General features: G+C 33.4%; 1 protein-coding gene across 1 annotated transcript in view; it reads right to left on the bottom strand.

Annotated features, from left to right (window-relative positions):
* Fas3 (uncharacterized) overlaps positions 1-17,628 on the bottom strand; it is a 116,977-nt gene extending 99,349 nt beyond the window's left edge. The window contains exons 1-2 of the mRNA XM_054233716.1: positions 16,799-17,628; positions 5,012-5,792 (exon numbers count right to left, since the gene is read on the bottom strand). Of these exons, the coding sequence (XP_054089691.1) occupies positions 5,012-5,102 (91 nt within the window). The 5' untranslated portion in view covers positions 5,103-5,792; positions 16,799-17,628. The remainder of the gene's footprint in view (positions 1-5,011; positions 5,793-16,798) is intronic.
* Between the last annotated feature and the right edge of the window lie 282 nt (positions 17,629-17,910).

The following is a 17,910-nucleotide window of genomic DNA, read 5'->3' as shown; positions in this document are numbered from 1 at the left end:
CTTACAAATCCCCGATGTTCGTTATTTAAGGTACTCAATGTAACAAATTTGCTTCTTCGTTATAAGCGGGTTTCGTTAAAACGAATATTCGTTATTTCGGAAACCACTGTATTTCATTTGAAAAATTAAGTATATCCGACATTTAAACAGTATTTTGTGAAATTTTTATTTACAAATTCCGAAAACTCAGCCTTTGGCACCGCATCTCCCATGACGTATCCAAAAAAAAGGTCTTGCCGTGGACATCATAACTAATTTTTGGTTCATCCAAATTCAATAAACCAAAAACATTTTGATAGTAAGTGGATAATCCTAGTTAATGAACGAAGGAAAAATAAAATATTTGAATTTGAATCAGATTTTTATTCCAAAAATTCACTTATTTGCCATATATGAGCTCGAAAAAATAGTTGTAATAAAAATAAAAAACCCTTCATTTATTAACTAGATAACGTTATTTGAGATAAAACGTTTAAAGTTTTACATTCATACTGACGTGGGCTGATGGGCGGATCTTCCAAAGGGTATATCTCTTAAAATATGACTCGGATTGATTTGATATTTTGGGATTTGGATTTGGATTTTAAATATATTGTACTCTTTAATAAGACCAAAACAATTTTTTTTTTAATTTTTTAATTTTGAAACTTACCTAACCCCTGAATTAAGCCTCTCAATAAGAATTAATGGTTTCTATACGACTGCACAAAATCATTTGCCGTGTTGAAACAAAAAAAACTTATCTAAGTGAATCCATATTCTTTAATAAAGTTTTTATTATTTTATATAAATACTGGCCTATGCCTAAGTCATACATATGTCTTATACTCATATTTAAAGTAAGTGCATTCATTTTTTTGTTTAAATAACAGCGAGATATATATGTGTATATATGAGCATCGGCCCCGTCTACCATACTCACCATAGCATCACCTACCGTCCACATTAACACACACGCATACATCTCTCACGAGAACTTTACACATCAACACACACAAACACACACCAACTTGAGAACATCAAACTGGAGACTTTTACGTTAACAAAAAAGATCAACGATCAAAAAAGAACCAGCTTTTTGCTATCGACTCCGAGTAAAACCATATCGCCGTAGACTTCGTCGTGGTTTTTTAATTACCCTTATTTAATATCTAATTCAATATATCAACTCCTGTGAACTCAAATTTATTGTAAAATAAAAATTGTTATAAATCGTAAATAATTTTTTTTTTCAATTAGTGTTGTGGAAAAAAGGAACAAGTGGTAAGTGACGAGTTCACTAATATGTATTATAAAATATAATATATGTATAAACAATAATAAAAAACAATTTAGTTAAAAACAAAAAATGGCGAATACTTTAATATACTTTCTGCTCTACTTGGGTCCGTGGCGTATGAGTGACATTTTCACACTTGCAATTAATTTTATGTTTTTGTGTTTATGTACAACAATATGCCAATTTATTTTTTGTTAGCACAACTAATCATCATTTATTTTGATATTTTTAGGATACTAATTCGACGATTAACACCTGTCATGTAAATATTGGTATTTGTTCATGCGATTTATTCACAGTTTACAAAGCTTAAACTTTTTTATATACATAAGCAAATTTAATTATAATTTTTTCGAAACGAAAACGCACACATACACATTTAAAAAAGTTTTGATAATTTAGAAAAATTTGGCAATGAAAACGTTAATTGTTTTAAAGAAAGACTTTACGTCAGACAGCTATGTAGATCGATAAGTCTTTTATACTTTACTACGAAGGTTCATGCTACAAACTACTCATGTTCTACTTCTACTATCCATATATATTTAGATGCATAAACAATTGGATATTAGTAATTGATAATAGATTTATTACACAAAAAGGAAAATGATTCTCTGTACTTGCTCAAAATTAAGAATACAAATTGCACATATAATTCATAATGAAATGTAAAGGTTCCACACTGTTTTTTTTTCACCAATACAAGTGTTATGAAAATATATGCAATCAAAATGGTATAATTTGGTGATATTTTGTAAATGCGGAAAAAATGGTACAAGAAGCACTTAGGTGTCGAAAAATATTACCTATTAAGTGGATGAAAAATATAAACACGCCATAAAAACCGCCATTTATCATTGCCATAATTTGCAAACCGACAATTTTTATATTCCACAAATTGAAATAATTTTTTAAAACAAAACTTTTGCAGAGAAAAACGCAAATATTTTTGCATGGAGGAACATATGTAGTCCACTGCATACAGGGTGTTTCAATGGGTTTCATATGAGGACATTTATATTGCTTGGTGGAGATAATACGAAGCTCGGAGAATATAATTTGAAAAATTTCTATAAAGCACATCCTTTTAGACACCCTGTACTGGCGCCATATTTTTGTCCATACGAATGCCCTTAATGCCATGAACTCCATTAAATTAATTGCTTAACTGTCAAATTGTTTTGTTGCAATTTTAGCGTTGCACGTTTTTTGCACAAACTGTTTGTGTGTATCTCTTGGTGTTTTTGTTTTGCCGCAGATTAAATAAACACCGTTGGCCACAAGGCTTTTGTTTACCTACACAAAGGTTATGGCGTTACACATACATACAAATATACATATACAGATGAGAACGCTGCATATTTGATTAAAAAACAGCGCAGGCAATTACATATATTTACATTCATAAACGACAATTGTTGCAATTCAGTTATTATTTCGAAAATTCACAAATAAACCATTTCAATGAAACATGTTTATGTACAACTGTTTATCAAACAGTTTATTTAACGGTGAATAATATGCTGCAGAAGTTAAAACGTAATTTATAATTTATAAATTGCTATAGATGGTTACCTAAATATTTAAAAGCATATGCAAATGCAAATCATAATAATAAGGATCAATAATATATGGTTTTTCCGACAAATACAGTGAGCATTTATTTATAATAAGCGTACGAACTTGGTTCCGCTGAATTTTGTTATAAAATTTTGATTTGCCAATTTGTTCATACATATAAATTATTTTAAACAACGGTTATATTTTATTTATTTTCCCCAAAAATTATTACTGTTTTGCTCAGATATTATACTAAAGTCTTTGATTTGCTTAAATACTTTTGCAACATATTGATAACAACAGTTGTGTCCACCTAAAAGTGTTAGATATAGAGGATGTTGAGACAAATTGATTTCAGAATGTCTGTCTATCCACGAAAGCGCTACCTTGAGGTAGGCAAATGGTTTTAAAACTTTTTGAAAAGTGGACATGGTCCCGCTGTTGGTCAGTTAATCTCCTGGTATTTTATATGGCAAAACCAGATTTCAACCACGCCCACTTCAAATGAAACGTCAGGATTTGAAAACATTCACCTTTTTTAACTATTTGTGAAACCGTTGGTCCAAAAATAGTCGAAATCGTCAATCATCTTGCCATAGCATTGTTATAAGTTATTGTTGCCATCTTATGGTTTAGTCTTAACGAAGGTCCAATTTAAACAAACTGACTTTAGGTGGAAACGGCTGATAAGTGGTCAATAGTGGTGGTGCGCATACAATTTTTTTCCATATCAAATATCATTAACATTCAAGATTTTAAATTAATTTTTAATAGAGTAAAATTTTCAAATAATTAATTCAATTAATTAAGACTCTGAAGCAAGAAGTACCGAAAAGCGCGACACTCTCAGTGGATCGTATATATGAAAAATTTGGAGCGAAGACTAGATTGATAATGCTAAATGCAGCATGATTCCTGTTACCAGATTATTAATCGAAAAATATATCGGAAATAATTAAAATAAAAACAGAAAATTTCACGAGATACCTTGAAAGAATCAAAATCGAATAAATAACTTTTCTTACTACTTACAACATAGATCAATTTAGAACTGATAATAGTGTTGGTGTTTGTTAGTTCACTAAAAACAATAATAATTAAAATAATCATTTCCTCTGCATGTGTCTATATATAGCACATATATGAACTCTGCTTGCAATTATATTTTACTGCAGTTTAAGCATCTAAAGTAATTATTTTAATTGAAAACATATTATTTATTTATTTTATGCATTAGGTTTGCAAATAAATAGGCTAAATGGAAAACCACCAATATTAATTGCGAAATATTTGTATATCTGTATATATGTAGATTTCATGAACTTATTCATTATGAAACCTATTATTAATGCATAAGCACAGACAGTATTTATAAATATTTATTTGTTTTAATAATATGTGCTGATAATGGTAAGATCTTGTGCGAATGTATGCATACATATGGACGTGTTTATGCTCTAAATACTATTGTAAAACGACTTTTATGATATAAGAAATATCTCAATAAAATAGAAAGAAAATTTCAGAAATTGTAAAATGCCAGAAATCTTTTATTCGTTAGACTTCAGAAACTGACGAACATTTAATGGAAGGTAATGACTGGTTTAAATGACTGGTTTAAATAATCAAACAGAGATGGAATAGTTAGCGTTTATACCACTTTAGTTAGGTTTACTTATAACTCTGCTGGTCTGTTCACTTGCAATCAGTTCAAACAGAAGTGTAGATAAGTGTCGAATAGATGATGGTTTGCTGTTGTTTGGCTCTTGATGTCTGTATCCTATGCCTTTGTTACTATGTTTTAGGCTAAGAAGGATAAAAGACTAAACTTTCAGCATGATAATTTGACTATAAATACTCATTTATATTGAATTATCTGCGTAGTCTTGTTTTTTTTTTTTGGTTTGGTTTTTCATGGTTGTACGATACATATTATTGATAATATTATAAATGGAACTAATATTTCAAAAATTCATTTATTTAAATCTTTGAAACGTTATGCCTTCAACTGGCTCTTTATTGGACCATTTAAGCAAAATCTTTATTCCGCAAACCATAGTAACAATGCCTGAAATCATACATACATACATGTATACTAAGAAACATTCCTTACATATTGCATACATATTTATTGACATTAATGCAAAGGCCAAGTCATCAGCAGCTACTTACCGATAGTTGCCAAAAGCGCGACGATAAAAAATTGAATGGAATTCATGCTGAAGCCTTTCCAATTTATCCAGTAATCCCGTGCAATCAGCATAAATCCATTGCGGAGTTAAACACTTTTACTTTTATTTTCCGTTTTTGCTTTGTTTTACTTCTACCACGAGCATCTTATGCTCACTCACACAAATGCAGCGGTTCGCACACACATTTAGCACAAACACACAATGTTTTTTTAGTTTTCTTCAACACACGCGTTTGTATTTTTGTATGTATATTTACTCAACGCTCTCTGTGCGCCATGCTGGGGTTTTTCCGCCAACGGTGATGTCAACATGCGCTTGGCTTAGCAAACACACACTTTGCTATGTACAGCCACCTATTCGTGGCACATCCATTGGCACTTGCATTTGTAGGCGCGTGTAGGCGTGTGCAGCATGATATGTGTTCGCTTCACTTTAATTCTCGTATTTATTCGCACACGTTGTGTCATAATTCACATTGAGATTTTGCTTAAATTTCACTGCTCGAAATATGGCATTTCTTTAAGTGATTCTATAAAGACAACTAAATATTCTTTTCTTTCAAGTATTTGGTTCCAGAGACACACTATCTGTCTATAAGTTGTTCAAATTCATTCACTTCATTTGTTCGATTGGATGGAAGGGCGAATTATTTCTATTTCTCTTTGTCTCTCGTTAGGAAACGTATGAGATTTAAATGTAGTTGGTTTCTGTTTTTACTAAATTCTTTTTGACTGTTTTGATGGTTCCTCATAGCGCCAATGCTGTAACGATAGAAAATAGTTTCAGCTTAATTAAATAATTCCAATTGTTGAGTGTTTCAAGAATTAAATGTTACAGTTTAAAAAATATCCAATGATTGATATTTGTATATGTGTATGTATATATTTTATGTGTGCCATATCATCCGTATAAATCTGCCAATTGTACAGGTAAATCCTGTACGTGCCGACGGATTAGTACAATGCTCTGCTTTTTTCTTATTATATATACGTACATACGTTATATTCAAATAAACAACATTACATGACATTCGCTTGTTATTCATATGAATGTATATCATTTCACCGACGTAAGATTCTGTTAGCATAGATTGCTTCGGCTGTGTATAAGTGAAAACCTTTTGAAAAATCTTCAATATTTTCTTTAAACCTTACCACTTTGTTTCCAGTTTCCATATCAATAGTACAAAAAATTTAACTAAATAATATATTTTCCCTTCAGTACCTAATAACGCTAAAATGTATGTAAATTAAAAATAAAATAATATGTTGGTATTACATATTGGTATTATTGAGTATTGTCTAGAAAACGTCCTTTTACCAACAAATTAATAGTGCTACGAAAGCACATAATTATCAGAGAGGTCATAGAAAGTATGGTCAAACGAATGTTTAGGGAATGGTGTTTAATTTGGCAACAAATATCATATAAGACTGATTTTATATGAACACTTTCGGTTGATTTTATATCATTTATGTCGGTTAATATGTTCTATACGTTTAATTTGCAAAATAACACATTGGTATTCATTTTTATGGCCTGGGAGACTTAGTATTATACTCGAGTGATATTGATGTATGGCTTCCATCGACACTATATGTATGTCTACATGTCTTTATTAAAGATACTCAAGAAAAATTTCTTCAATATGGAAACAGTCCTATTTAAAATTAAAGGGAACTGCAAAGATATTGGCTTTTTGAAATAACTATCTTTGTTCGAATAAATTTTCGATTATTCATCACTGACGTATTTTGTGAAGTACTAAAAAATTTGCTTAAAAATGTGTGAATGTGTATTTTAGGGAAAACGTACTGACGATGGATACATATACTTTTCATAGGGTAAATTTTTCAATCAATTTTAGTTTTCTAGGTTTCCGTCTGATATTTCTTCAATCTTATCCCAGTATTAGGAAACATAAGATACATTACGAGATTCATTAGGATTTTTCAGGTATTAAAAATCGGGTGTTAAAAGCTATATTGATACATTTTTAGTTTAGCGAACAAATTCACAATAAATACAAATAGATCCCTAAAATATTTCACAAAAACCAAACTCATTTGATTCGCATGATAGTGTTCGACTGCCCAGCATCTGCTGTTAAGCACTCTCTGCTGGTCGTGCTTCAGAAATGCATGCTATGCCAAAATTTTCCCAGTCATTACACGCGATATCGAGTTGTGAGTATTGCTATTCAGCGCTTAACCGTAAGTGTGCAATTGTGCAATTGTGTATGAATGCCTGCTGCTTTGTATACACTTCACATTCGCCACTTATGCTCGCTACACGCAATTTATCGCGAGTAATATTGGCAATCAAGTGTGTTCGCCGGCAGCCAGAAATCCAGTCGCAGCAACGAGAAGCGAATAGCCAACGAATCAAACGTAAGCAGCTATGAAAGCATAGGCAACGGAAACAGACAATATTTGGTAACGGTAAACTAAATACCAACACTCGAGTATATGTGCCGCTGGCAAAGCCAGCAAATCTGAATCCGAATACGTCGAAGTGATATGCAAACTAGAAAACTGGAAGCGCACCAACCAACTCAATGACAGCAACATTCACCACAGCGCCAGTGGTGTAGTCGCAGCCACAGAGTTATTCGCAGCCCAAGCCAAGCCATATACGCAGTTTGTGTCAGTTGGTTTATGTATTCCGCCTGGAGGCAGCAATTTCAGTTCTGAAGTGGGAGTTGTGCTTTGTTTTTGGGTTTTTTGTCATCAGTTCTACATTTTGCTATTACAAAACTATTCAATACATATAAATATATACATACATATATACTTGATTGGATACAGTTGTAAATATTTTTTTCCATCGTTTTGCATTAAACATATAAATATTCTATATTTCATATTTCAATTATTTATCTTAACCACATTCAATAACTTTATCAAATCAAACCATAAGAGATGTGTCTACAGATTATATTGATTGAGTTTTAGAAGCATTAATAATAATTATTATTAATGGATACCCCACCACATTTTCACTATTATTTCAATATTTCTTCCAAGAGTTCAACAAATCAAAAATTGCATATACTACTGGTAGATGCTATAAGCTATATATATATATATATATAATCAGTTAGCCGAGGTGAATTGATTACCTAATACCTATCTGTCTATCTCCCACCTCCCTTTTAGAGGAAGAGGTTGAAATTGCTAAAAATCTGATGACTTCAGGGACAAAGGCGGGAACATTAAATCTTACTTTAGTCTACATCATGCCACATCTCAGTCGAATCCGCTAAATGGTTGTTGCTTTGTGAAAGTCGGAAAACTTTTTCTTAAATTTAGCTTGTGTGCATATACTAATATGTATTTGGTTTTCCATCCATTCGATTGAATTTAATAACATTAGATGTTCCATTTTGTGGGGGTCGCAGTGGTCCGATTTCGCCCATTTACTTTACAATCATTTTATCAATACCAACCGTCTCATGGTGCCAAGGAATATGTGTACCAAGTTTCATTAGGATATCTCCATTTTAACTAAAGTTATCGCTTGCACAGACGGACGAACGGACGGACAGACGGACGGACGGACAGACATCCGGATTTCAAATCTAATTGTCATCCTGATCATTTTGATATATATTACTCTATATCTAACTCTTTTAGCTTTTGGTGTTACAAACAAACGTTATGTGAACAAAACTATAATACTCTCTTATCAACTTTGTTGCGATAGTATAAACATGTATCTTATTAAATACTATCTAAAATCCGATAAAGTTCTATAATAAGATAAGATAGACCCTTTGGAAGTTCCGCCCATCAGGCAATGTCAGTTTAAATCAATAATATTTTTTTTATTGCAACAAAATTATTCAAACCAAAAATATGTTGTTTTGTTCAAAGTCTTTCAAAAATTCAAATTTTAATAAGAGGCTTTATGGTTTATTGCTTTTAGATGAAGCAATCATGAGACAAGAGATTTTTTTGGACATGTCATGGGAGATGATTTGACAACGGCTGAGTGTTCGAAATTTTTAAATACAAATTTCACTAAATACTTTTTAAATATGTACCTTTAATATGCTGAATTGTTTAATATGACTGTATATTTAAAAAAAAAATCAAAAATGCCCTCTTTTTCTACCTCTGAAACCCACCCAACCCCTTAAGCTAAATGAGAAATCGGTGCCGAAAGTCTAACGCTTTCCTGTTAAAAAAGTCAACAAGAGGGAATAAGTCAGAAATTTCGACATTTCGCGCTGCATATCTCGATAGAAATCGGCAATATCAAAAATCATAATCATCATAATAAATAACTATTCTACCATTAAAAAGGTTCCAAAACTTTGTCAACTCTTTGTTAAACAGTTTCAAGTACCACAGATATATTTAATTTAAATAATTCCTTATTAAGATTTCGATTACTTGTCAACTTTTCACTTAGTTACGTAATAATATAATATCTTTGACAGCATAGGCAGACAGCAATTCTTTTTCCATTGCCTGGAATAATTGAATTTAAGGAATATTTAAATTTTCAACCAAACATTTACCCACAGAGCCGGTTTTGTGTTTGCAATGTTTATTAACGTCTCGTGTTACACGACCTTTTGTCTTCTTTGATGCGCCACACATCGCATTCGCTTTCAGCTTTCCCGTCCTCCACGCAATATAACAATATTTTATTTCAAAATCCTGGCACTTTGTCATATCCGTATGTACATGTATAAGTATACATGCAACGCATGCACACATGCAGCTTTGTGATTGTGTTAATATAGCCGGAATCAGCGCTGATATATCTGCACCCCGCTGTTTTCATACTCACTTTAACCCCTTGTGCTACCTAACGGCAATTCATCATCGAACATTGGCTTTCGCTGGAAAAATTTTCTGCCAAAAATTTGCAATTTCAGCTGAAAGTGTATTTGTTTTTGTTGTGTTTTCTTTTGAGCTACTGGCAGTCGCGGCTGTTTGTATTAATAACAGACTCATATACACAACCGCACACACATAGCAGACTAGTTTGTATAAAAATACAGTTATACTCGAATATACTCACATAAGCCTGCAATTGTATAAAAACCAACAGTGTATTGACTCGGTGTATGCGTGCGTGTGTGCAGCGAATTTATGAACTAAGTCAACTGAAAAATGCCGACAAGTCATATGAGCGTAAAATTGTTGCTGTCATTAGGTGCGGTCCACCACACGCGTGTGTGCGACTGTTTAGCCGGCACGGCACGCCTCGGCCCACACACTGCACTGGTATGTGTTTTGCATAATTGCAAGTGTACATATACGCCAGTGCGCGTCAGTAGTGTGAGTTGGAATGTTGGCCGTTGGCTGTCTGTTGACTTGACACTACTAAAATATGCGCTGCCTAAGCGGACACATGGCTATTTGACGGGAATGCACTGCAGTCACCAAATGTTTCATGCTGTCCCTTTTGGTTTATACACTTCAGTGTCATGACTATGTGGCACATTAATTACACTGAGAGATTTTTAATTTTTACTAATTTCGGTATTTGCCCGCCTCACTCAACAAGTGAAATGGAAACATAAATGAGGATCATGTACCCTTGATTTTCATATTGGCTGAAGATTATTTGGATTTTTCATAACATTTTCGAACATTACTCACGTCGGGCAAATGTTCAAGCTTATCATACTAACGTATTTCGGCCTCTTTCCGATTAGGATGTCGTTCGGCTGTCTGTTGCGATTGCTTTTCTACGTCAAACTATCCTTGTGTTTGTTGGCGGGGGTTCTTTACAGACAACCATATTTCGGGTCCAGCGGAGTCGATCAGCCTCAGGCCGTTTGGAGATGTTTCGTCAAGGAGGCTGAATTTTCCGACTGTGGTGCCAAAGACTCCTTCTTTACCCACCCTAGCGTTAAAATCACCAAACACGATTTTGAAATCGTGGCGAGGGCAGCTAATAGAAAGCATCTTCGGTCACATCGTCCTTCTGCGATATGTTGAAGAACTTCGCTTTGATGCGGATTATGGCTACAAGTTATCCACCGAGGTGAATGCCAGGACTCGGCGACGGAATCTCTCTCCCACCACAAATCCAAAACAGAATTTGTGCTCCTTTATATTACCACTGTAGGAGATGTCATACGAACCCAACTTCTGCCGTCCTTGTCCCGTCCATCGCCAATCTTGGATGGCGGCGACGTCAGCCCTTAGGCGTATGATAATATAAACCAGCTGGCAGAGGCAACTTCCCAACTAAGGGTACTTAAATCGTGATCCTTAAAACGTTTGCAGGGGTCGTTATCATTGGTAGGGTTTCTTTTCCGAGAGTCTGTTTAATTTTTTTTATTTGATAAGCGCCTTCTCACTTTTGCTCGCCTGTCTTCTCTTCGTACTTCTCTTACTTATGACTCAACCTCCCGCATAAATTTTATTTGGTTCAATGCCCAGAAAAAAAGTCGATTTTGCCGTATAGTGTTATGAATATATGATACTGAATCTGTGATTACAATATCTCCATATAAGGTGGTCAGAGACATTTATTCAGCGTTCGAACGACTGTCAATCTACATAAATGGAACGAACGACGTTTTATAAATGAACAGTCAATTCTACATCATTTTTCAAAATTATAATTGGAAAATCATAATTGGAATTTAGCAAAGAATACTTTTCAAAGACACAAATGACAATAGTATTAATAACTGTTCAACGAGGCGCCATAAAAGTGGAGTACCGATTCTTTAACTTTATCGAAGCTTACTAAAAATCTAAAATATTGAAATGGTAGATGCCGTCAATCATAAAATCGGGTTTTCGGACTTCTTGATAATGAATTCGTTGTGACTGACTTCATAGGAGAGTTTTTGGGATAATATTAAAAGAAAGATGAAAATATATTATTATTGTGGTATAATTAGTTTTCTTAAGATTTCGAATTCTGGGAAACCAACAAAGAGCGTACCAGGAAATATTTCAGATTTGTGTTATGCAATTAAATATTAACAATTAATACAGAGTTTATAAAATTAAATTATTTTCAAGCTTTTTAGTTCCGTTTCATATTATATCTATAGGAGTATATAATAATAGGAACCTATATATTCCACATAAATTTTCTCTCAGTGCCTAATGTCAGCCATTTGATGACATGGCTCTTTATCGCCGACGATATCTGCACAAAAACTAGCCACATTATATGCAGGCATGGCTTTAGCATGAGCAACACAAACATTGCTGTAGGTTAGCCGTTGAATGCTTGGCATAGTGCGCCGAGTCACACATATTGCGCGACATTGCGGTCAAACTGCTGCTGCTGCACAGCGTAGTATATAGTTCACGTGCCGCATGCACAATATTATATTTGGATTTATTTAGTTTTTACTTTATACTAAGTAATGACGACGCTGGTTTTAGTTGGCGAGCTCTAACGTTGTTGTGTGCCGTGATGTGTTGGAATTTTATATGTGGGCTATACATTAGTTTTCATTGTCTTTTACCACGCTTGTGGTTGATAGCTAAACTCAGTGCATAAGCCAAATAAATTACTACAGTTTGGCAAATATCAACACATAAATGTGCATGTATTAATTTGTATTTCTGTTTTTATTTTGCTTTATTTACTTACAGCGAGAGAAATAATAAACGCCCACGGCTTAATTTCATTGAAAATTTCCATTCACACACACACAGCAAAAAAAAAAAGAAAATAAATAAATGCAAATTAGCAATGCTGGATAATGGCGAGTGGGAGTGTATATGTGGGCAGGCCATATCAATATACGTTTTTGTTGAACTCTAATTTTGCCAACAGCTGTTTTAGTATTTTTTTCAGTCCGCAATTTAATTTATGCGTTTTTCGTAATTGCTCGCTTTTGATTATTCAAAGGCAATTTGGCGTTTTCTATGATTGCAATTGAGCTTTTGAGCTTACATATTTAAGTATATTTCTGCAAAACTTTTTTAGATTTTGCACTTTAAAAGATTTTTTTTTCACCGCTAGCCTCTAAGTGCACATGAAGGTGAACTACAACAACAACAACTTATGTTGCTTAACGAAACGCATTTCAGTTTTTACTCACTCGTTTTTTGTCCTCACATGCTTTATTTTATGTCATCGCTTTTTATGCTTTCCTTTAGGGCGTAATTTTTCCGCATTTTTGAGGTTACTCATACGCAGTGTATTGCTCTTTTTCAGCGACTACGGACATTCCACGCGCATTTGCTAGGTGGCTTAGTGCAAACTTTCTATATTATATATGTATATTTTCGTACACGATTGTGTGTGTGTGTTATTCACTAACTAAGCTAAGCTAACTTGCGCATAAAATCATTTAAATAATTGCTCTATATTTATGCACGTGCAGAGAAATGCCAATTATGCACTTTTTAAGCGTTAATTAATTAACATGTGTTTATATTATAGATTTATATTTAATGACCTATCACGCGTGTGTTTAGCAGAACGCTTAACTTGCAGTAAATTAGAAAATTGGCATTTTATATTTGTGAACGTGACTGGATTTTTCGTATTTCGTTATTGTTTAGTCTTCTTATAATTTTATAATTAATGTTTTCCATAATTTTTTATTGCGGGTTTTACAAGTTCTTCTTTGCGAGTATAGCGCACTTTCAATTTAATATAATAAAATGTACATGTTCTCTCACACATATTTCACTTCTTCCAATATTACAACCTACAACTAATTTTATGGTGGTCACATACCGAATGCACTTATATACCTTAACTGCAAATTAAATTAATTGAATTCTCGTTGCAGCTGTTAAATTTCGTAATATTAATTTGTCTAATTGATTTAATACTCTTTTAATTAATTAATTTATATTCCAACTAGTAAATAAGACTTACGTTATTAGGCCATGCATGTAATTTAATGCGCAATTGTTTTTGAAACTATTTCGTACATATTTGTTATTTAATTTTAACATAAAATGGTATACATATATATATATTTATATAATGCAATTAAATTTTTTATATACATATATATGCCAGATGACATAATTGTAACAAAATTAGACACTAATTAGGTAATTTGATAGCAATGAGCTGTTAGAAAATAATATATTGAATATGATGAGACTTTCTTGAGCCGATTACATGATTATCATTTCAGGCCAAATACATAATATAAATTGCAACAAATTTCAAACATTTTTTAATTAGTTATTTATATATGTGACTTGTCCATGTAAACCTTGCCTTCTGCTTTCATGGAGAAATTGCAGAAAAACTAAAAAGTCGCATTTATATATTTTTTTAGTCTGGTAATAGATAACCGACCGAGATAGGGATTTAATGGGTTTTCTCGGGTAAAAATGGCCTTTTTTCAATACTTTTTTTTCTATGTAAACATTTTTTTATTTCCGTCAAATTTTTTTCTGTCTTATAGATACAATATTTAAAGAATAATTTCTGAAATTTTCAAAAAAAAAATTAAAACTCCTTCATTATGACGTCACTTCCGGTGACCCCTCGGAAAAAGGTGCGTTCGCGTTGTCAGCATAACTGCTGACAGGACCATCCAAAATGAAAAAAATAAAAATAGGTGCTTTAGGTAAGACCATACAAAAAAAGTAAAAATTGGAATTTTAGCAGACATTTAAAAAATTACAAAAAAAAAATAAAAATTTCGGTTAAATTAGCTTTGACATTTTGTTTTTTTTTTTTGAAATAGTTGACATGGAAAAATTAAAAAAAAAAAATTAAAATCCTTCGTTCAAGCACGAGTAAATTGTATATTGAACACCTGTCCAAAATTTCATCAAGATTGGTTGACAACCGACTTTGCAAACAAGTTCCGAGAAAAACAGGTTTAAAGTTTTGAGTAACAATAGTAATTGACTTGGAGCGCACAGGCTGTATCTCCGAAACTTTTATTCGGATCAACTTGAAAATTTAGGATAATGTTCTTCATAAGTAGAAATTAATAAGCCAAAAAACAAAAAAATCGATTTTTTTACACATCCCGATTAAATCGATATAAATTGATAATGAGTTTCCTTGAGGACGCGATATATATTTCATACATAGAATAATGATTAAATTGGTTGCTTCAGTAGTTTTAGCAAAGGAGTCCCATGTATAATAGAATAATATTCGGTATAAATAAACTCGCTTGAACCATTTCTGAACAAAACACTTTTATTTTTGTTATTCTTATAAAACTGCCTTAAATAAATATGTGTTTATTTTATTGACGACGAAATCAGACGAACAGTCGCTGGAAACTAATTATTTAGAGATAGTAGAAATTTACTATCATACACTACATACTTGTGGAGACTGTCAGACATCTTCAGCCAAATCGGAGTTATAACTCTGTTTTGACCTAGAGAAAATCTAGTCATTCGGTCGCTGACTTTCATTAGAAATATAGTTTTGGGGAGAAGAACTTTCTTTTGACATTAAAAAATAACGATATTGTAACTTTTATCGAAGTTAGTGGGTGAAAATTCGACGGTAAGATTTAATGGACAATTTATTGACTTAAGCGGGGATCACTGTATTCCCATTAATTTAATATATGTACTATTTATAAAATCTAGCTCTTCTATAATATGCAAGGACAGAATACTTACTAGTATATGTATAAGAGGCCCTTAGCAACAACTACAGAACAGGTTTCTTTGGAGAACTTTAATTGTAACAATCTTTCACACCATCATCATTTCATATGTATATCAACATTTCTTTGACACACTAACATCCTAGGGCGTAGTGACCTATGACAACTTGTTTTCAATTTATTACATCAAAAATGGAGTTCATATGGAATTCAGAAGACACAACCAACAGATTACATCTCTAAGTTTCCATGAACATACTAAGCAAAATGTTTGTTACAAAAACTGCACTGGCTACTAGGAAAACATTTTCAATGATAAATAAATACAACTAGAAATAATATGCATGTAGGTATAAATTTGCATCTAATCGTATATTATGTATTTGCTTTGCATTGCCAAATATGTCTCTGGGCGACACCGTGAACTTTTGCCCAAAGTTTTTGTTGCACGAAAATTGATTTAAATAAGAATTGTTGCACGTTCGATACTGTTGACCCGGTTTCCACAAATAAGAAAGGAAAACAACATGCTAACCGAAAGCATTGAACATTTTCAGCACAGTAACCAACTCTATGGAGGAGCTCTATTCCATTACAAAAGGGAAAAAAATATCCAAAGAAACATTCGCAAAGAAATTGTTCAGCATGTCATTGGCATACACATGCATAGCGTACATATGCAGCATGTGACCCAAGGCACAACTTGCATACGAACAAACAAAATCAGCAGGAAGCAGCAGCCAAAAGTGCTGCATATAAGCAAAGACTGAAAGCAAATGCCGTTAGTAGTAAAAAAGCTGGAAAGCAAAGCAACAAAAAAAAAAGAATTTGAAAGCACAACAAATGGAATGAAAATTCAAAGGCAACAAATGCATTGACATAGAAATGAAAATGAATGACGATACAAGAAAGAGACTGTCGAAAATGCAGTGAGCAGAAGGACACGTGCACGACGAGTGCAATGTCCTTGTAGGCAACGCCGATACACATGTTTGTAATTGAATGTTGTACATATGTATGTATTCGTGTATCAATTGATATCACGTTGACATTAAAGCGCAAATCGAAATTCACTGACATCAGCCGGGTCTAGAGTTGAATGGCAGCTGAGGGACACATATATGTTGAGTTTGTTGTTACACATATATAGATGATAGATTGAGGAGTCCTTCGGATGTTAATGGTATTCTTAGGTGATATTTAATGTTTTTACAAACATACATTCAAAGAAAGGCTGCGTCTTTATATTCCTTCAGCTTGAAAACATTGTAGCGTAGGACTGGACGCGGCACAATAAAGCCGAATCATAGTTTTGTCCAGCATTAACTCACACACACATATTTACAAACGTATATGTACATAAAACGCTTAAATCTTTTCCAACACGAACTTTGAAAAAGTAAAATCAACTTAAACCATTTAGATTAATTTTTTTTATTTTTCACAAATCGTCCAACATTTGCCGACACTGACTATTACAAAGGTTTACGTGTAAAAATCTCGTTTACGTTTGAACGCGTTACCGACCGGCCGGAGCAGCGTATCAACGACGTCAGATGATACCAAAGACTGAGGCGGATTTTTCCCCAAACACTTCGTGAGCTTCGTCGTTCGTTTGTAGTAAATCGCAGCCGTCGAATCGCATCGAGTGGAAGCGCATTGAGTGCGAGACGAGTCTGTGCCAAATTTCTTTTGCAACATCACCAGCTGCTGCTCCGGCTGGCTGTAATTCTTTCGTAGCCAACACCAGCTTAAGCTCCATCAACAGTAGTTGATAGCAATGGATTTTATTGCTCCAAATGCTGTTCAAACGAGTATTTGATACTTCAACTGTGTGTTTCTTGCAAAATGCTGCTGTATTGTTGCTTTTGTGTTTGTTTGTGTAAATTTATTATATCGCTCGTTCGTCAAAGTTGGTCGCTCGTTTTTTGTTGCTTCGTTACTGGAGCTTCAGTAGAGTAGTGATTGCAGCAGTAAAAACTTCGTCTCCTTTTGAAAGATGCGCCTCCGATTGAGAGCATTGAAGCTGCGGAGTGTCAGTTACATAGTAGGAGTTTTACAAGTCGAGAGTTAGTACTCGTGTTTACGCCTGTTTGAAGACGTGAGTAAAACGTTTACATCTCAGAGCTCCGAATGGATGCTGAATGATTCCGCGTCTCTTTTGTAGTTTTGTCGCAACATCTCATATTTTTACTTTCACTCTCTCTCTCTCTCTTGTTTTAATGCAGTCACTCAGCGCTCTTGCTGCTCACAGCATGCTCTCACCGCAGTTAACACTCCTTTTCAGCCATGGCCAAAGTGTCAAATGCAATTTGAATAATACGCGCATTAAA

The sequence above is a fragment of the Zeugodacus cucurbitae genome, chromosome 2, assembly GCF_028554725.1.
Source record: "Zeugodacus cucurbitae isolate PBARC_wt_2022May chromosome 2, idZeuCucr1.2, whole genome shotgun sequence".
In the NCBI taxonomy this organism is placed as follows: Eukaryota; Metazoa; Arthropoda; class Insecta; order Diptera; family Tephritidae; genus Zeugodacus; species Zeugodacus cucurbitae.
The sequence above is the reverse complement of the archived record's forward strand: the minus strand, read 5'-3'. Positions and strand labels throughout refer to the sequence as shown.